This window comes from Pocillopora damicornis, chromosome 9, assembly GCF_964200805.1.
Source record: "Pocillopora damicornis chromosome 9, jaPocDami1.2, whole genome shotgun sequence".
Lineage (NCBI taxonomy): Eukaryota > Metazoa > Cnidaria > Anthozoa > Scleractinia > Pocilloporidae > Pocillopora > Pocillopora damicornis.
In genome coordinates, this window is record NC_142678.1 from 17328457 (window position 1) to 17349469 (window position 21013).

The 21013-nt window shown below is 36.1% G+C and overlaps 1 protein-coding gene and 1 long non-coding RNA gene across 3 annotated transcripts; one reads left to right on the forward strand and one right to left on the reverse strand.

Moving 5' to 3' along the window:
• The first annotated feature begins 386 nt into the window (after positions 1–386).
• LOC113672556 (uncharacterized) lies at positions 387–20947 on the forward strand. 2 transcript variants are annotated; one of them, XM_027188857.2, is made up of 16 exons: positions 387–1177; positions 8342–8899; positions 10212–10265; positions 11377–11405; positions 12068–12222; positions 13069–13156; positions 13574–13668; positions 13912–14202; positions 14981–15206; positions 15786–15890; positions 16532–16589; positions 16861–17026; positions 17713–17827; positions 18215–18381; positions 18965–19097; positions 19458–20947. In XM_027188857.2, the coding sequence occupies exons 1-16, from the start codon at positions 730–732 to the stop codon at positions 19692–19694; spliced, it is 2925 nt and encodes a 974-aa protein (XP_027044658.2). In that variant the 5' UTR covers positions 387–729; the 3' UTR covers positions 19695–20947. The 2 variants fall into 2 exon arrangements, with proteins under 2 accessions (XP_027044658.2, XP_027044657.2); XM_027188856.2 differs by having other exon boundaries at positions 417–1177; positions 11377–11423.
• LOC149040443 (uncharacterized) lies at positions 9714–10651 on the reverse strand. Its single transcript, XR_016179502.1, has 2 exons — positions 10353–10651; positions 9714–9794 (listed from the first exon to the last, which is right to left on the reverse strand). It is a non-coding gene; the product is annotated as an uncharacterized LOC149040443 (long non-coding RNA).
• Positions 20948–21013: the final 66 nt, after the last annotated feature.

Here is a 21013-nt window from a genome sequence, read left to right on the forward strand (position 1 = left end):
ACTTGTTTCTCACATTTCTTGGCGCCAGCCGAATTTAGGGAAAGAGATAGAAATACGTGTCTAACATTGTCTTAAAAAATTTAAATGTTCATTGTTATCGCATAAAAATTATCCCTTTTTCCTCGCTTGGCAACTGAACATGTATTCCACAGTTTGCCATTATGCAACAGCTTTAAAATGTTAAGGTTAAACGTGACTTATTTAATTCAGGCAAGGTCTTATTTCAAAACGAGTGGGAGGTGATGAACTTATGCTTTGTAACTGCGTATCACCAAAAAAAACGGAGAATTTTGCGTTTGTGAAAACGTGCTGTGACGCAGTCTATCCGTGAAAACTCGTTTGGTCTGAACAAACATCAGCTTATTCTATTTGGACAATTGTCATTAAGAAACGTGTCACCCGGTAATATTATTGCCATCGGATTTCCTACTTTCTTCCATGTCCTTCGCTTTGAAAGTAACCAAACATGAAAATACATTGTTTACCATTTCCTGTCAGTCATTTTGATTGACAGGAACGCGTGTAAGGATTAATTGCTATCGTTTTCTGAGCGATGTGATTGGGCAAGAGACTCGCCATGACATGACCATAGTAGATTGAATCTGAACATGTTCTGCGCATATGGTGTTGTTTGGAAGGAACGTTCAAGATAGTGGGACTTTGGGGAACGGAACCTTCTTGAATTTTGAACTATCGACGATGAAATGAGGACTATCCAGGGAGAGGGGAATGGAGAAAAGCTTAGTGCAATCGGCTTCCCCGAAAAGAGGTCCGAGCTCTGCCGATGCGAATCTAAGTATTGTGTTGAATTTAATGTGTCATACAACTTGCCATCGCCAAGGAGGCGAAACTGAGAAATTCGCAAAGAGAGCCATCGAATCTCTGGTGAAAAAGCTCAGAAAGAAATCAGAAGAGCTCGACTCTCTAATCACTGCTATTACGACCAAAGGATCCAAGTCGTCAAAATGCGTCACGATTCAGAGAACTTTAGATGGCAGACTTCAAGTTTGTGAGCGCAAAGGCTTTCCGCATGTGATTTACGCTCGACTATGGCGATGGCCCGACATTCAAAAGATGGAGATGAAACATCTAGAATTCTGTCGATACGGCTATGATCTGAAGTACGAGAGTGTCTGCGTCAATCCGTATCACTATGAGCGGATACGTAGTCCAGCCGGTAAGAATCATGTATTTATGTTCTTTTTATTTTTTCTTTAGATACAGTGTAGTGTATGTTGGGTCAATCGTGTGATGTCATGTAGGGCAAAGAGACCAAAATTGAAACGCACGCATAGCGTACGTGATGGTAAAATTTTTACACCGCTGCCTTGATATGTGAGAATGGCTCAAATTATAGATTATTTTTTTGTCATCGATTTTGGTGATAAGCTAACCCAAGGGAATTTTTTTTATTTTCGTGCCACGTTAGAAACTAAAACAGAGTTTACTGTTGCATCTCGATCGGGGGTAATATTTTTGTAATTCACTCACGGTCATTGTTCCTTCCGACATATGATCGAATCATCGGAGTGTTTAGTCGTAACATTATCTTTATGCTTTTGAAAATGCTTACGGTGAACGCGCTTCCCGTTCGACAAATCCGGAGCTCACTCGCTCTTTCACGCTACATTCGTCGCACAAATTCATTAGCGTTAAACATGTCAAAGAGCAAAATGCTAATTTTCATGGGAGTGGGCACGCCAGTGTTTTCCTCTAAGCTTGGTCATTGTTTGGATAACGAGCCAGCGGCTATTTTGCATTTTTAATTTCCAGTTGTAGGTCGCTTAGATTTTGCCGGGTTTTTTCGCGCGATTTTGTCAGGACGGCCTGCCAGACTCTATACCAGACGGCTTGAACCCCGTATCACGCCAAATGAGTCGCGATCCTTTCGTGTGGGGCAGCAGAATTATTTTGTCTGGGTTTTGTTTAAGTATTATTGTTGGTTAGTGGTCATTGTCTGGCTGGAACGTTTCTTGTCTGAAAACGTCTGAAATGTCGTCTGCATCGCCTCTAATTTATTTTGGGAAGTGAATTTATTTTCGTCTAGACTTGAAGCACGCGCGCGCGCTGCTTGGAACCATTTTTCTGGCCAAAAACCGCTTTTATACCTCTGAATGTGCTTCAGTCAAGAAGTAAACAGAATCCCTAATTAGTATTCAAGAATGCCTCATCTGAATAATTTTTTTTTCTAGTCTGCTTCGCTGTCTAGACGATAGCGTGAACGCATATAGTCATTTCGCGATCACTTTCGAGAAAGATTACATCGTCGCCATGTTTTTTAGCGAAAAACACGAATTGCGTGTTGAGCGCCGAACAGATTTTTAGAGCGCGGAATGCCTTTTGAAATTTAGAATGGCGTTTTTGACAACGCTTATTGTTTGTTATTGTAAATTTGACAATTCGAGTGTGCTATATTTTACCGAGTTTCGATTGGGGAAAATATCTCTTTTTCCTAAACTTTCCAAAGGGTCTTCTAATCGATTCTCTGAAACCTATTGCTTGTAGGATTTCATTCTTAAACCTTTTCCCATTAATAGTTCCACTCTTGACAAACAAAACCACAATGGCCACGTAGATGTATTCAAATTCCATGTTATGGGATTTTGTCACGTAATTAAAATTTCGCTTTCGGGCGCACGGCACGAAAACTTTTTTCGCATGCAGTGTTTTAAATTGATTCTGTTGGATGAAAAAAAAAGAGTTTTCACGTATTTTGTTCCCGACAGACTTGTGATTGCTTCCAAAAAGTGTGATCTGTCGGCTTCTTTTGTTGACATCATTTCGTGTTTAAACCCTGGGGGATCAACCAGTAGTACAAGCATTCAATTTTTTGTTTGACATTTTTGGTTATTTCTCTTACATTGTTGTGAACCTACAATAGTACGGCAGTTACAACTGATCTTTCACAACACAATGAATAATCACTGTCCATATGAGGAAGAAATCCTTTGCAAGATTAGTTCCCTTATGAGTGGTTTTGTGGTCAAATCAATTAGCATTGATTCTTAACCTAATGTAGTTTATTTTACCCATTATTTCAAAATTGTGTATTGTAACAATTGGTCGGTTTTGAAGATAAAAGATGTGTGGTCTGTTTTATAAATGAGTTATCTAGCGTGCAAACACCTAGAAAATGTGACTATAAGAAGTTCAAGTGACATCCTCAAACACGTTTTCTTTAAGTTGCCCCTTCACGCTGAGCACACGTTTTTAAGATATTTCCTGCAACATGCGCCCCAGAAAACTTGCACACCCTGTAACAAATCCTACAAGATGGTGTTTGCGAGTAAAAGAGTTTAATATAAAGATTGCTCTGTGCTTGCAGATGTCAGCATCTATTTGTTTTGATTTGGCATATTTAAGACCTTAACTTCATCTCTAGTGACCCTTATTTTTGACACCCAACCATAGAGGATGAAGCGTTCAAGACTCCAACATGTCGTGATTGGTTTTTTGACTAGCAACCTGAAATGTCTTTGTTTTAGCTGGTAGAACATTACTTGTATCATGTACGCATGGATGGTCTTGTGTGTTATTGAATTTTTTGTGGCATGTGTAAGTTTCGTGCGATCTTATCATGGTATGATGTCTTCAGCGATTAGTATTTCATGAAGATTTTTTTTAGCGTTTTATGTTGAAGCATTTAAAAGATTGTATGTTGTTTTTCTTTTTACTTGTAATATATGTCTGTAGTTATTATTGGAATTTTTTCATGTTGAGTTAAAAAGTGACCAGTAGTTTGGTTCCTTTGTAACTAATTTGTACTTAGGAACATTCTTGTAATTAATTTTTCACGATTTTTATTTTTGTCTATCTTCAAAGAGACCAGGAAACTCCAGCAACCAATAACTAAGTGATGAATAAATTTTTCTAAATTATGATTATATCATCTGAAAATTTTGGGTTTATTTTTCATATTTGTCGGCTAAAAGAGAAAAAAAAACCATGAGAAGCATCAACAACATTTACAAATCAACGCCTTATTATTCACTTTCATCTACAGGTGCCTTAATTGTGCAACTTAATTGTGGCTCTTTCTACTAAATATAGTTCTACCAAGCAATTTAGGTCGATCAGCTTCCATTAAAACCTTGTTTAAACTATTTTTGATGAATCATAGCATTAACCCTTTAAGTCCCACTAGTGACCAAGACAGAATTTCTCCTTACCCTATCAGACGATATCAAACAGACAAGTGATGAGAATAGAGAAAAATATCAATTAGGGGACTATCGGTTGATCTAATTCCAAATTCTCCAAACTAACATCACATGAATTGTATGGCAGACGGTTAGGAGAATTACTAATGAAATCTTGGGCTTTGAAGAGCTAAGCTGTCTAATTCTACAATTTTATTGTAGATTTTTTCCTGTTTTGGTGCTGTCACAGAGAGGAACTTTTGTGCTTTGAGTTCTTGACTTAAGACCTCGTTTTTCTCTGTATCTTTCGTGGTATTCTTTTTTATGTGGTGTAATGTGATATGATGTCTTTTCAAAATTTATCCATAGCCCATCCATGAAGGGTATATTTGCGTTTGAACATTCCCTCTTTTTTTAAGACCCATCTCGATTGGTATTCTAAATGATCCTTGTCAAGGTGGGGTTAGATGTTTGTTTCAGAACTCAACTACCATAAAACCAAAGTCATACTACAGGAATAGATGAAACTTGAGTGCGAGAGACTACCGTACTCCTTCCTCCATTATTTTTCTTGATCAATTTTAGACAACCAGATCTATGGCTGATAATATTCAAGGTTATTTCTTAGATGTTGATTGTGAGTGAAAGACACAAAATTTTTGTCTTGAACATGGATGGAGGGAAAGAAGTGTTCTTGTATTTCTCCTCCAGTAAATTCATGCATGCACACCCAGTAGAGAATGCAGTCAGTAACAGTCCTTCCTTGTTTACCTGTTAAACAACAGTGAAGATGAACCTAAAGGTCCAGTGCACAGTGTAAATGACCAAAGGAAACTTAAAATATGTCGTTGGAGTTGTTTAACAAAATGGAAAGTGTACATATTACATTTGCGACACGACTTGTTGAAATAGAGATCTGTCGGAAGATCATCCTTTCAAGGCACTTGGAAAAAAGCGGTCACTAAGTGGCTGGTAAGTTAAACGCAAGCCAATTAAATAGTGCAATATATCCATGCTTATTTTCAGCAAGCTTCTGCTCTACTTGTTTTTAATGTTGCTCGAATTTTAATTAAATTAAAAAAGGCAAACTCAGCAAATTAAGTACATTTGGTTGCCGATTCAGGGCAGTAGCAAAATGAAGTTACAGCAAATTTATGTTAATGATTTCTTTGCACTTTAAGCAGAAGCATTTATTCAAAAGGACAGCTGATGCGGTCATATTAAAATGTATGTAATCTTTCAGACTGTGACCTCATTGACACCAAATTTCATTCAAGCATGTCAAGTATTGTATACTGATTTTGAGTTCCCACTGCGATACAGATTGTGGCAAGTGTCACGCATTGCAATGAGCTCAGCTGAAAGCCAAAGTCACATTTGGCTCTCATTCATTGAAAGCAATTAAGCTGATAAATCAATACCATTCTACAGAAACGACCAGATAACCAATGTGCGAGAGAACCAAATGGAAATTTCATGGCTGATTCATGCGTCATGGATACAAAATAGAGTTGTAATTTACAGAGGACCTTTAAAATTTTGGTGAATAAACCAAACAAATTTAAATTCTAAGATTGTGGTTTTTTTGAAATGTGCAATTTGTAAATTGGGCAATTTGTAAATTGGGCAGTACAATGATGGGCAAGGGACATATTTTTATTCATTCAACTTTCACAATAATTATCTTTGCCTTACACGCAAGGTGTGTAAATATACATTACAATGCTTAATTGTTTTGTTCTGCTGTAATTTTGTATCTTGATTCACCTAAATTTTGTATTTTCAATTGAGATGCAATTTGTTTCCTACACAGTCTAATATCAAACATCCTTCAACCACATGAAACAATTCTGTAGGAGTTACTACATCAAAATTATCAGGAACATAGCAGCAGCAACTATACATGAGAAATAACACAGTGTCGTATTGTTTCTCTGTATTTATGCTTGTATGTGAATTCTTGATTTGGAGTCAATTGACCTCAAAGTGAAGCCACAGTGAATACTCCTCTTACCAATTCCAGCAAAAGATTGATGGCTTTTAGAAGCATACATTTAAGTTTCTTGAGTTACTTCAATCTGTTATCGGCAGAAGAGTTTGTTTGCTGCCATTCAAGACATTTTATTTGGTGTAATGTTCTTTTTTGGCAAGACTCATTGTTTGTTTGACCTTATATATGCCAAAAATTTGCAAAATTCATGTGTAAGAAATTTCACATTGCATACAAAGGGATTCGACATTGACTTAGATTTTCAGGGAAGAATCATTTGTTAGACTAAACAGAATCTTGCACATCCAAGGTTTTCCTCAAGAAATGTAGTGGCTGGAGAGTGTTGCTAAGTAACAAGAATAAGACTACTAAGAATAGACTACTTAACAGCTTCACTAACCCAAGAGCAATAATTATTTAGACAGAGAATTCTGCAATGTCTGATGCCAAATAAACATCCCCTTAAAAATTCAGGGATTACTCTGTAGCATCATGGATTACTGGTTGCTTTAGAGCTGTAGCTGTTTTTGAATGACAGCATGGATGGTTTATTTGCCGCAGTTTCTTAAAATGTACATGTTTTAGGTGTGTGGTACTCTAGACTCCTTGTTACACGCAGTGGTACTGCATTGTGTACTATTGGATGCTTCTGAAAAATGATATTGCAAGCATTCAAAAAATTTAGTTTTGTGCCGAGTTTCATGTTAAGATACTGGCTGTCTCAAACACAAACATCATGTTTTAGAGCTTCTAGATAATAATATCACGCAACGAGGGATTATTTTAAGCCACAAGAGATAACACAAATATTCAAGACTTCAGCAGAAAATGGCCACTCAGAATTGTATGTTAAGAATGCAACAGTATTTTTGCTCATAGGTCAATATTAAAAACATGATATATGGAAATCTGTTGACTATATCATGGCCAGATAGAGACATCTTTCATCTAAAGTACAGAAATTCTAATTTTTTTTGTCGGTCTACCTACAAAGCTACATGCAGATGGGCCTGTTTGCTTGTGCACATAATGTTTATTCAAGCATGTAATGCTCAAAATTCCATGCTCGACTGGTAACTTTGTCTGCAACTTTTGCCCTAATGCATAAATACACAGATCATTTCTTTGTAGTTCATTTTTATCCAAGCTTTCCTGATCTGTATTTGTGTGATATGGATTATTACAAAACATCAATACAGCTCATTTACATTTTAAAAATAACTCTCTGCCTCTGATGAAAAATTAATATTAATATGGATCAAGGCATATTATAGAATGTTCTGCAATCCTCGAGTGACTTGTTTAGGCTCTCTGCCATTCAAAGAAAAGTTAAAAGAGGAAAGAACAGGTGAGAGAAATGAGGAAGAAAAATCAGTTAAAAGCAGTTTTATGCCAAGTTTTAATTTGTAACAAACTAGCGATGGGACAAGTCTTTTTCTTAAGCATCCTGTAGACAATAATATTTTCATTTTGATTTTTGCTCTGTAGAATAACAGAGCCACACAAATATTTTGATAGAGATTTTATGAAGGAGAATTGTTTGTTGCAGGGAATTCTGGAATCATAATGTATCATATGACAGATATGCTGAAAAGCAATAAACTGTCTGGTAGACAATGATATCTGATGTCTAAGATTTTATCACCGATTGTCTGGTATGAAACTAAAAGAGGATGCTATTGTATTCATTTGAAAATGTCAGCAGATCACGGTAACAATTCAATGGATTCTTTTTTTAATAAGCACAAGGTTGTACTGAGCAAGAGTAAATCACATTCAGTGTTCTTGTAAACCTCAAGATGAAGACACAAGCCAACTGCTTAAAGATGGAAAGAATATCTGGATTATTTTTCTAGTTTGGAATTAGCCTTGTTATTATGATTAGAGCTCTTTGTCTGAAGTTGATATCTGTGGTTTGACCTTGAGAGGCTATATTCTAATTCAGTGTTTGAGCAGACATGTCTGTGAAATTAAGATTTTTGTAGCTAAGAAATATGATTTGCTGCAAACCATTGCTCTCAGTTTGCAGTTGCATTATTTTCTTTGTAATTGCCCACATCAGTGCTGTGTAGTGTCAAATTTTCCAACCTTATCAAATGAACAGCAAAATATTAATCATGATATTTTAGTTGAACTGCAAAAGAGATCAACAGAAAGAAGGTGTAATATCACATGCTACATATTATTTAACAGCTTTATTCTTTTCACACAGCGGCAACTCTTTCTGTTAAAACTCCTTCGTCAAACTGTGATAAATGTGCCTTATCTGTGTTGAAAGAAAGTTCACCTCAACCAGCAACCACATATGATCAACCAAAATATCTAGAGGCAGGACCAAGTAACTCTTTACCCGGACCAAGTAATATACCGTGTTCGGCAGATCCATGCCCCATCATTGTGCGTAATCTACTTTGGCATGCTGTTTACCGACATCAGAGCACTGATGCTGAAAGTTTTAGTCGAAGAGCCATTGAATCCCTTGTGAAAAAACTGAAGAAAAAATTTTATGAGCTGGACTCACTCATTGTAGCAATTACTTCAAAGGGAAGGCAGCCATCAAAGTGTGTTACTGTTCAAAGGACCATGGATGGACGGCTGCAAGTTGGAGATAAGAAGGACTTTCCACATGTTATTTATGCTCGACTCTGGCGATGGCCCGATGTGCACAAGATGGAGATGAGACACAAAGAATTCTGTCAGAATGGTTATGATACAAAACATGAGAAAGTTTGTGTTAATCCTTACCATTATGAAAGAGTTCAACCGCCAGGTATGAAAAGATTTTGATGTATTTTTGTTTGTGTGTTTGTTTGTCATGTCACTGCATAACTTGTCGTTATACTGTGGTGAAGGCTCTTAAGCCATAATATTCCAACACATTGCAGTGTTGGTTAGTTAAAGGAGGCTTTTTTACAAACAAGATCTGGTTTATCAATCCATGCATCAAAAACTCTGTGTATTAAATAATAGCTACATATTCAAGAAAAATGGATGATGGACTGCATTTAAAATGATTTTTCTTTTCCAATTGGGATCTTACTCCAAAATTGTATTTTAAATGACCTTTTTAGGAAACATTTCTGCATCTCTGTTTAGTAGAGAATCACTTCATGTGGCATTCTAGAAGTTTTCTGACATTGCTAGGGCTCAAAATAATGGCTAGTCAACAAGCAATGTGCTCTCAAACTATAGTTTTTGTCAGGTCAACTCCTTTTATGACTGGACATTTTGTTGGGTTTGTTTAGGCATGTGAAGAAAGAATTTATTCTGAGAAAATTCCAAGATGAGAGCAGCATGTACAATAAAAACTTAGTTAATATACACATGCATTTTTTCTATAAAGGGAGGATTTATTTTGACCGGTTTGTTTAGACATGTAAAGAAAATTTTGTCCTCAGAAAATTCCAAGTTCAGGGCAGCACTTACAATAAAATCATAGTAGATGTGCACATGCATTTGTTTTATAAAAGGAAGATTTGTTGACATATTACATGGAGGATATTGTTCTGGGAAAAAAAGGGTCATTTGCAAGCAAAAATAAGGAGTTTAAGAAATGACAATGGGGATGCTGTGAACTACATGGGTTAAAATATGAAGTTATATTTTACTTACGACTCTTGCGATACCCTAAAGTCAATCAGTTTGTTTCTCTCTGTCAAAACTATCTGAATATGGAACACAGCATTAAATTAAAATAGAAATTTAAAAAATTAGCCATCACTGTGTACTTTCTCCAGACAACACAAAGTTTTGTCATTTCACGTTGTTGTTTTGCCAAAGATGCAAAGAAATTTACAATGCACAGCCATTGTTCTGCTCATCAAAACCTTTTGTTTAGTGAGTTTCCCATTGCTGTTGCTGTGGTGGTTTTCTTAAACTCCCTATAAGTTTGACTGGACAACTTAGCCGACACAAGTTGGGAAATTATTTCTAGCTTTACTTTGCTGTACCTCTCTAACAAACCTGTCATTTTGAAAAAAGTTATTTTGATAGAACTCTAGATTCTCCAAACTGTTTTACAAGAAAATGTATATCAGTTACAAAGAGGAATGACTATTCAGATCTTGTTTGTTTGTTACTAGACTGGTTCAGAGCGTCTCTATATGGAAATGTACATAAGGCACATAGTTCAGCAGGTTTGTAGATCACTTAACATTGTTTTTTAAATCTTCTACACCTAAACATCAGTAAACATATTCTCCTTACTATTCTTGATACATTACCTAGCGTCCTGAATGGGAGAAGTTGTTTGACAGGCAAGAGCTTCTTTAGTTGGTGATCATTTCCTTTATTCCTGTGTTGCTTGTCACCCTCAAGTGGTTAAAAGATTAATGGGCTGATTGAACAGAGAAAAAAAAAGGGTAATTGCGTTCGACGAAGGAGAACACATACTAATGGTGTCGTTTTTTACGGAAATCACTCTCAAGGGTTTTATGGACCAGTCCCAAGGGCATTGATTGTGGTGCCATGTGATTTCAGGCATTGGGCGCCATTTTGGACGAGCTGGCTGCCTGGCTATGTGGCACAAATAGCCTCGATCTCATGTCCAAATGTTTTCTTGGCTGCCTTAAGCTGTAGACACTGAGTTTTTTTTCTGCGCAATCAGTACATTAAAAAAACTTTTACAAGAGATTGAACGCACTTTACTAATCTTTGATTATTACTAGTTATGAGATTATTTATCACTCTTTTTTATTGACACATTTCACACACCTGTAACTGAATTTTTGGAAAGATTTAGAATGACACTCCTCAACTCAGTTATAGCAGACGGATCACCATAACTAGACCGTGATTACAAACTCAACAAAGCTTTACACTGCTTGCTTGTATCGTGAAAATTGAGAATACAAAATTTATAAGGGCTAGAGATAGACTAGTGAATTGACACCACAATTTGAAATCTATCATTTGGGTGAATGGGTAGGAAAGGTCTTTGAAGATAAAATCAGTAATTGAAGTTACAAGAGTCACATTAGCCACATCCATGCCCAGGCAGGGTCAGTAAGGAAAGCATTTGGCACCTACTATGGTATTTACATGCAGTTTCACTCAGCTGGTGGAACGTAACACTTCATAACATATTTAACAAGACTTGTTTGATCTTTAAAGTGTCTTCCCTTCTTAACATTCTTTCAGTCCTGAAAATATTTATGCTTATTGAGATGCTAAAGCAAAATTGCAATTATGTAATAAAGAACATAACATGTTTATTGATGAGAGTGTGTCAATATTTCTTTCCTACAGAAGTTGGCAACAGTCATAAAATTGATGAGGTAATCTTACATTTCAAGGTAGTGATTCTGACTTGGAACCAAAATCAATATTTTAACATGTGTACAGTGTATTCCAATGATACTTTAATTACATAATTTAAAATTTCAGAGTTCTTAGGTGTAAAGTTATGGGCTGATTCATAAATCATAGTGCTAGTGAACTTCATTAGATTTTTTTTATTATTAAAGTTGAAGAGATGAATGTTTCTAGTTCTCAGGGAAATGTTATTTATTAAGCAGATAAAATGGAATTATAGAGTGTTTCTTCTTTTTTTCTTTTTTTACATGCACATGCATGGGTCCTTACAGTAAACTTGAAAAGGGCCAATAGTATTTCATTGTCTGATTTCCTGCATGACAAATGTGTTTCACCATAAATATAATTAGCTGGAATGTTGACCATTAGAATTGATTTTTAATTGTTTATCTATTTATTTATTAAACCTTTTTCCTTTTCTGTATTGTTTTATTGATGAGCAGTAAAGTATGTTTAGCAGGAAGGGTTCGCAAAATGCATGTGGATGTAAGCTCATTAAGATTGCAAAATGCATGCAGACATTAAGCTGATGAGGGTTACAGAATGCATGCAGATATATAAACTTGTAAGGATTGCAAAATGCATGCAGACACAAGCTCATGTATAGTATGCCATCTCTCTGCAGGTATCAAATGGAGCAGCATTATCAAATGAGCACAATCTGGGGGAGAAAAATAATTGCTTCTGCAATACACCAGAAGTTAGGAAGAGACCAGATATTCAAGAAGCAAGTTTTTCCAACTCAAGAATAAAGAGAAAACCTGATTATGAAGGAAACAGGTACAAGAAGGGTCTTTAAATTCTCACTGTTACTAACTGTTTTAAAGACTGGTGGAGGCTTGCCCTCAGTAGCACTCCTTGTTGCTCTCTGCTATTTAGGATAATGATATAAAAAAATAGCTTGTGTTATGATTTTCTCCAGAAATCAAAGGTTTTCAACATGTGATGTGATTTCCTATTCATTTCATTCTTATGTTTGATTAGTAAAACAGTAAAACTGTTAAAGTGTAGACATATTTGGAGGGCAGAAGGTAGAATTAGTGATCAAATCTTGAGAGTCAGAGAGTTCAAATTTTCAAAGGAATTTTATGTATAAATCCCTTTGCTTTCTCTTCGTTCTATTTATAATCTGATCCAAAGGAAGGTAAATTTTTCTTTGGCATTGGTTCCTTTTAAACACTAAGCTACACTATAAAATGAAAGGTGGTTTAGGTTCTTCCAGATCATTTGTCAATTAACCATCATGGCATACAGACCCTTATATTAAAAATAGCTTGAGCTGCAGCTGATCCAAAGCAAATGAACTGCAGGCGGATTTCTCAAAAGCTTTTATTAATAACTTTCTATGTTTTCATCACAATGGAAGAATTTGTAGAGGTTTGTACCTCCTTCCTACAATTGCAAAGGTCTTCATTTGTAGTGGTAAATTTGAAATTCAAATGATTTTGCTGCTCCATTGCATAATTTGCATTTGAGCTGAAACTAAAGGCAGAGCCATCCTATCTATTGTGCACCTTTGTGTTTAATGACAGTGAGCAATGTACACTGTGGTGGATTGTCATAAGCAGTTCAATAGTGGCAATCATCATTATTTTTCACTGCTGAAACATTTCTCTCTCCTGTCAGGACCATGTCAAATTGTTCATCTGTAAGTTGTTCCAGTGACAGTGATCAAGACATCGACATTGAGGCAGATTCACCCAAGAGAGTTAAGGTGATAACACAATTTTCAGTAGTATGTGATTGTGCAACTCTGCTAGGAATTAAAAATGTTTTGATTTCCAAGTTTCTTGAATGAAAGAATTATTAAAGTTTACATTATACTTCCTGTGGAAGGGAAGTGGTAGTGTAGATGCCAGGTTAAGGGCCTTTGTATTGTTGCTGTGTGGGGTATAGAGGGTTGGATGAGAATCTCAGGGGGGAAGGGTGGGAACACAATTTTCCTGTGTTACTTTTCCCTTCATGGTCTACAGAAGGTGGATCTAGAGGTTAGATTGCATATTAACTGAACTTACTTTCAACATCAGGGGTTTTGGGTCTTCATGAGTGGTTGGCAGATGATTACCGGTAATCAAGGAGTTGTCAAGTGAAAAATTCTTTGAGTTATTTTTTCACTCTCTTTGGGTTTCAGCTTTCTCCTAGGGAGACATCTGAGACAAGAAGTCCAGTTAAAGTTGATGAAGGGTTGAACAATTTTCACAGCAAAATAAATTATCTTCCTAGGAGGTATGGTGTCCATCAGATATATTCATTTTTTTTGTGTGTATAAAACTTCATAGGAAAAAGATCTGCTTGTATTATTGTATGTAAAACATTAAAAAAAATTGAGATGGATAGGCTGGAATTTCAGCCCTGGTCAATCCCAGTAAAAAGGTAACCTTTTCTTAGGTAAAATGAAAGATGAATGTAGAGCTGGTTAATGCTTGAAGTCCTGATGTATTAACCTTTTGTTTTCTGTTTTCATTGTAGAGTTTGCTGTGCATTGTGTAACTGTGTGAGCAACAGTGTCCTTGGGCAGGGTGAGCTGATTTGTTTTGGAAGAATATCTGGCTTTCCAAGGCACTCGTCAAGTCCTTTGCTACACAAAAATTTACGAGCAGATTATTCAAATCCTCACTATGCCATGGCTGGTGGTTCACATCCTCCTCACAGTAGGAGAAGTCCTCATGATGGAGAGTATCAAGATGTTAAACAGTATCCACGGCCATACAGAACAGAAGATGGTAACACAACAGTGCACCATGGAGAAGTGCTTGTCAGGTAAAGACACCTAATAAGCCTTTTCACCCTAACATAAGCAGGCATATTCTCCACACTGTTCTCTGTACATTTCCTGAGGTACTTACAGGGAGAATTGGTTTAACATCAAGAGCTTATGGCTTTTATGATAATTTCTCATATTCTTATGACCTTAATATTAGGGGTGACATTGTTGAGATAAATTAGATGCTTATCACTCCAAGGGGCTGACACTGAGTTTTGTAGGAGGTCATGTTTTTAAGTCCACTTGTGAGTAGGCTGCATCCCTTTTGTAAACCTTTTGAATGAACTTGATGAAGACTTTCAGGGAGAGAATAACAAGGGCCCTATCAATGCCTAAATAATATATTTCTGATCAAATTCCCACCATTTTATACTTGAAGCCTGAGAAGATTCTGTTCTTGGGTAAAGCTTCCATATGGTCATTGTGAAGAAGTTCCCACACCAGGAGTTGTGACTAATAGTTAATGACTAATAGAGCAATTTTCCAAAGAGTTTGATCAAACTAAAACTAAACATATGTATGCAGCCATTCAGAATAGAGGAAAATTTCAGTGGTAAAGTGGTAATGAGGACTTGAAGTCGAATCACAGAAATCACCTGAGTGCAATGAGAGTTTTCTTGATCAATCCCAGATGGTAGGGCAAAACCAGAGCAATTTGGTATACTTGTCACACTCATTCAAAATTGCTCTGTGCAGTTGGGTAAAGTATCTGTACTGACACTGTTTTCCAACTGCTTTTGCAAAAAAAAAAAAAAACAACCAACAACAACACAGACCAAAAAGCCCAAGGGGAGACTCACTGAGCAACAGAAAAACTGTCCCTCCCCAAGAAGACCTTTCCTGTGTGGGGTTTGAGGAAGAACCAGATTTGGTTGACCTGTGTGACAAGTCTGGGCAGATCTGGGTACATGAAAGATGTGCAGCTTGGACCCTGGCCTCAATAGCAGCAAAGTCTTCTGTGGAATTTACTGTAGACTTGACAAATCAGATTTTATCAAAGGTGTGTTACTTTGTGTTTTAAACTGATTGCTAGGAACTCAAACACAGAATCAGCTTTTCCATGGAACTTCATAGACGGCAGGGAAAGCAAGGGCAGCTGCAGCCCCTCAAACAAAACTCTGGGGGGAGGGGAGGGGAGGGGCCATGGCTCCCATGTTTTGGTGCAGATGTGACCAGCAGGGGTTAAAATTGGTTTGGCAAAATATTCATTCTCATGATTTTAGTAAAGATGGCACCATCAGGATCACACTTGGCAAAGTAATGTTATTAATAGCTCTTCCTCTGCACATCTGCCTCCTTTTGCATTATGACAACTCAATCACAAACACTGGAGATTGTAAAGAATGCAAAAAAGTTTGAATATGCCAGCAAACCATGCAATACACATGATAAGAAATTTAAGCACGGCACTTGCATGCTTGCGTAGTTGTTATTTAGTTATCTACCAGGAACCCAAGTATTGCTAGTGTAAATAAGATATCTTTTTAGTGAAGTTTTTTTTTCAATTTTAGAGCTGTTTTACTTCTCAAATTCAAATTTGATATTCCTGTAGTCATGTAAGTTATTAATATCTCTGCAGAAATGTAGCTATTGTGGCCGATTTGGTGCAAGTATTATATGTGAAATGTCTGACTGTGGAAGAATATACCATTACCCCTGTGCAATGGCTGCAAGGGCTTTTCAGGTTAGTACTGTGAATGTAGTACAGAGGGGTACAGCTTTTTGCATTGAACACATACAGGCCATCTCTATTTTCTCACAGAGTATTGGTTAAGGCAGACAGGAATATGAAAATGGGCTTACACTGTTTATTAAGTAGAATGAAAAAAGTTCAAAGGATTGCTTAACTGTTTAATTTATCCCATAGCTAATTATACTTGGATTGTATCATGGGAATGTGGCAGTAAGATAGTAATTGATGCATAGGACTTTGGATCAAGTGCATTGTATTTATTTAATAAGAGTTGGAGGTCACACCGATGGTTGTAATTATGGGCCAGACACTTAATTCTCATTGTGTCTCTCTCTACCAGGGAGTATGAATGGGTATTACCAAACCATCTACACATCTTGAATCTTGATCAAATGCTAGAGGGTGATAAAGCTTAAATAGAGTAGCATCCTGAAGACTGGGTACCACTAAACAGGGAGAAAGTCTAGACCAAACAGTTAAGGGTGTTAACCCTGAAATGGACCAGCATCCTGTGCAGTGAAGTGGCAAACCTCCTTGTCACCACTCACAATTGGAACTGGGATGTCCTCAGGCTGGATAAGCCTTCTGGCTTTAAGCTGACCTAACTGTACTTTGATACTTTTTAATTGCAGGACATGAAAATGATGAAGCTGTACTGTTTGAATCACGAGGATGTTATAAGAAGAATAGGTTAGTTCGTCAATTGTTGTGTGAGGGGAAACAGGTGTATTAAAACCTGTAAGGGTAGCAAAACTGATGTTCTGAATTCTGACTCTAAGATCTAATTGTCTGTGCATGCATGTTGCAACCATAATGGCAATCATCTTTTAGTATTGATGCTGACATTTTAATTCATCAGTTGTGAGTCTCATTTATTTGGCAAGTTTTGGGGAAAAAAATGACCTGCTTGTGATTCCTTAGTTTGTATTGAATAGTTGCAACAACCTGTTATTTTTTTCAGCTTTCTGCAACAGATGCCAACAAGTTGGCGAGTTGTCTCAGCTGTTACTTTGCACAAGATGTAGCAGTCATTATCACAGTTACTGCTGCTCGCCTTCTGTCCGTGTTACAGAGTCTGTCAGTGCTGGTTGGGAATGTTCTCAGTGTAAGACATGTCAGTCTTGTAGGTAAGTTTCCAAATATCTGTTCAGTGGAGCTGCTTCTCTTTGGGATGCCTTTTCAGAGGGGACACAATTTTGTTCTTGACCTAGAATACTCTGTAACTTTTTGGTCTGTCACCATCATTCAAGGTAAACCTGACTTTTCAGAGGAAAACTTTCTTTTTCCAGTTCTAAGCTTTTCCCCCAGAGGAATAGTCCACAGCACAATACTAGTTCATCTTTACTTTAAGTTCGGAACTCATTAAGCTGTGTCTTAAGAACGAATTGGCTTTTATTTAATTAACAAGTAACTAGCATCCAATTTCTTTTTGCAATATCATCTGTGAATCAGATATTAAAGTTTCAAGAATAAAGGAAATGATCACCAACTTATGAAGCTCTTGATTGTTAAACAAATTATCCCTGTAGGCACCATAGGAAATGTATAGAAAACAGAAAGGGGGATTATGCATACTGATGTTAGGTTGTAAAGGTTTAAGTTCTGGAGAGAACTTGGTATAAATTCCTTGGTAAATTTCTTTATAGTTTGTGTTTCATCTGTAAACAAGAATCAAATCTTTCCCACTTTTTCGAATTCAAAGTGGTCTTATTTTAGACTATTCGTATCTACCAGCTAGAATTTATAGGCGTGGGGAAAATTTAACCATATAATTTTCAATTATATTGATTTTACAATTATTTGTTTTTCACAGGAACACTTCAAGTAAAGACAAACTATTGATTTGCAGTAGTTGCGACAAAGGATACCATCCCCTGTGCACTGTGCCTGTTGCAAACTTCAAAGAGAAATTAGGCTGGAAGTGTGAGGTATGTTTGGCTTTTCCAATGAAGGTCGTCTAGCCATAACAGAGGATTATTTCAAAAAGCAAATGACAATAATAGATTCCTGAGCTTTGGGTGGGCACTTGGTATGTGTCTGATCAGGGTGGCATTGTGCCACCCAGCTTCTAAACTTGAACCCAGCTTTACAAATATTTTGCACTCAAGATGATACCCTGATGGAGAATTTTGTTTAAAATGTATTTGACAACGTGTTGTCATGCAATATGCAGCAGTTTTTTCTTAAGATATACTTTTTAGTGTATTAATTTCTAATTAATTTCAAATTTTTCCACAACCTGTGACTACTTGCAGACCTGTTCATCCTTATTTAGACTGCTCAGATTTTGTAATATTTTTTTTCCCTCCAATCAGAAATGTAGACAGTGCCGACAGTGTAAAACAAAGCAAACATCACAGTGGCACATAGATTACTCATTATGTGACAAGTGTTACCAATACAAACACAAGACAAATCAATGTCCTCTCTGCAATGAAGAACCGGGAAATCAGAAAGTGATCCAATGTGATTCATGCAGCAGGTGGGTGCAAGCTGTGATCAGAACTTAAAATCTCAATTTCAATTTTAGTTCACTGCTAAGCACTTAGGCAATGAGAATTAAAAAAGAAACATACTATTTAGAAATGTTTCTTTGTATTATAACCAAATTATCAGAGGTAGCCAAGAAATGCATGGTGATCAGCAAACAGAAGTCAATGCAAAAATTGAGTGTAAGGTTGGAGTTGATTAGTCAATTTTACAAGTATAGTAATGACATTTATAGATAACAGCAAGGCTGTTGATGTCATGAAATGTTAATTGTACACATGGTGAATGCTTTGAACCAAGGAGTAATACATAATCATGCAGTGCTATTGTCCAGCTTTGTGTAGGGCTGGAAAAGGCTATGGTTGGTGAAAGCATCTGACACAAGGGCAGAAATTGCTCTGATGTTGACTTTCCAGTTAAGCTGTTGAAACTTTTAATGCAGTTACCGGCAACAGTCTTGATCAAATGAGGTTAACTATGTAGTAGGCAACAAGTTCAAAACAAAAGTAATATTTTATGGGGTAAGATTATTAAGCTACTGATAACATTCCACTTTTGATGTATTGTGCCATCAGGTGGATTCATACAGTTTGTGACAACATCACTGATGACATCTACAGGAAGCTTGAAAGCGACACTAGTATCATCTATGTCTGCAAAATTTGTCAAGATGAAGTTGAGTGTATTAAGAATGAGTGCAGACGAGAGGTACGAACCATTTCTCTTAAATTTACTTCATATGGGGCTTCTCTAGCGGTGTTTCAAATTTACTCTTAAATACATTCTTGGATATCTATATGAAATGAAAAACATTGGTGGAACTTAATCTTTCTCAATTCATAATTTGGTAAATGTTAGTCAGACTTAGAAAATTAGCTATTATTTTGGCTTCAGATTTTGAAAAAAAAATGCAACTAAAACTTCCTGCAAGTACTACTGTAAATACAAAATTCTCTACAGAAATGTAAAAGAATTAAATAGTGATAGAGTATGTTGCTAAGGGAAATGAATGTTGAGTCCTAGGGATTGATAGTATAGACATCAGTTCACTTTTTTTTTTTTTTTCAGATAAAGACAGACCCTGTTGAATTAGAGGAAGTTTCTCCAGTCACATCTATGGTTTTATCACAAGAAATGTACAGGGGACAGAGCACACAACCAAGCTCTGTTGTCACCACAAGCATGGCTTCCACACCCTTGGCCATGTCATGGATGACATCAGAACCTGTCCAGTGGTCTAGATTGAGGATGACGTATTCTTTTGAGTATTTTATTATGAAGCAATATGGTAAAGTGCTACTTTAGAAAAAAGTATATTGAAAGTATTCATAACAGACGGTTGTTAAAGGGAACTTCACTTATGATGTGCGGTTCATGACAAAAAGAAAATGTCACAATTTCCAATACTGTTGTCCCACTTTTAGTTAAGAGATTCATACCACATGGGAGATTGAGGAATATTTTTGTCACCATGCAGAATTCTCCATTTGAATTTTCTTACCCTGCATTAGTTTTTGTTCAGATGCAAAGAAAATTATATGCTCACTTTAAGCCATTCTTCTACTGCACCATCTCATAATTAAAACTTAGGGTATTGCAGAGGTTTATGCGTCAAACCCTTTCGAAACACTGTGTTGAATACTTTCACTATATTGCTTTTATTGAGAAGCTTACATTTGGTTTCAAAGTGAAAATTTTGGTGGCAAAATTTTGGTTATTGGTAAAATGCTTTGTGCCTTTCAATTATGTAAAATGGTGATAAAGTTGGTGTTGTGTGGAAATCACATATCATATATTTGCCATGGTTTCAAAACTCCTCATAATTATTCAGAAAGTTCCAACTCGTAAATTATTAAATTATCCAGGTATAAATATTTATATATCACAAACATGCAGTCATTGAATTAATGCAAATTAATAAATTTACTACTGCAATACAATGAATGTTGCATCAGAAGGGAAGAAGACTTCCCTCACGGAAAACTGAAAAGAAATCTATAATTTATATGTCCAAATATTTTCAAGTCTCAGAGTGAAATCTTTTAATACACAATTACCGCTGAAAAACACTATTTATTGCTATAAATTGATGAATGATCATGAACAGCCTGCTAAAAGAACTTTTTAAAGAAGGAATTTTATGTTTTTGATGTTTATAGGTTTTTTTTTGTCATTGAAAAATATAACAAAACAATCCTGGTGATTTTCAAATTTGGTGAGTAAAAGTATTTTAGTTAAAAAGCTATAACAAAGTGATTGTCTGTCCTTGATATAATTATCATAAGGTATTACTCAAATTTTCCTCAAGGGGAGCTTAACTGTTGTCATTTTGGTGTTCTTTTGTTGCACCAACAATGTTAATGATTTATGATCATGACAGATTTACCATTGAGTGGCAACCAGTATATGTTTAAGGTTGCAAAAATTTAAAATTTGATGTACATACTTATATATGCAGGTACATATATTTAGTCAAGTTTTTGTAGCTTTGGTTATCAAACATTGTAATTATTGAACTGGATAAAGCTGACTTGGCAAACTTATTAATACCTTGGAAATGAAGTGAGATGGTTAAACAACTTAATCAAACACATTCTTTTAGACTGATCAGAATTTAGATTGTT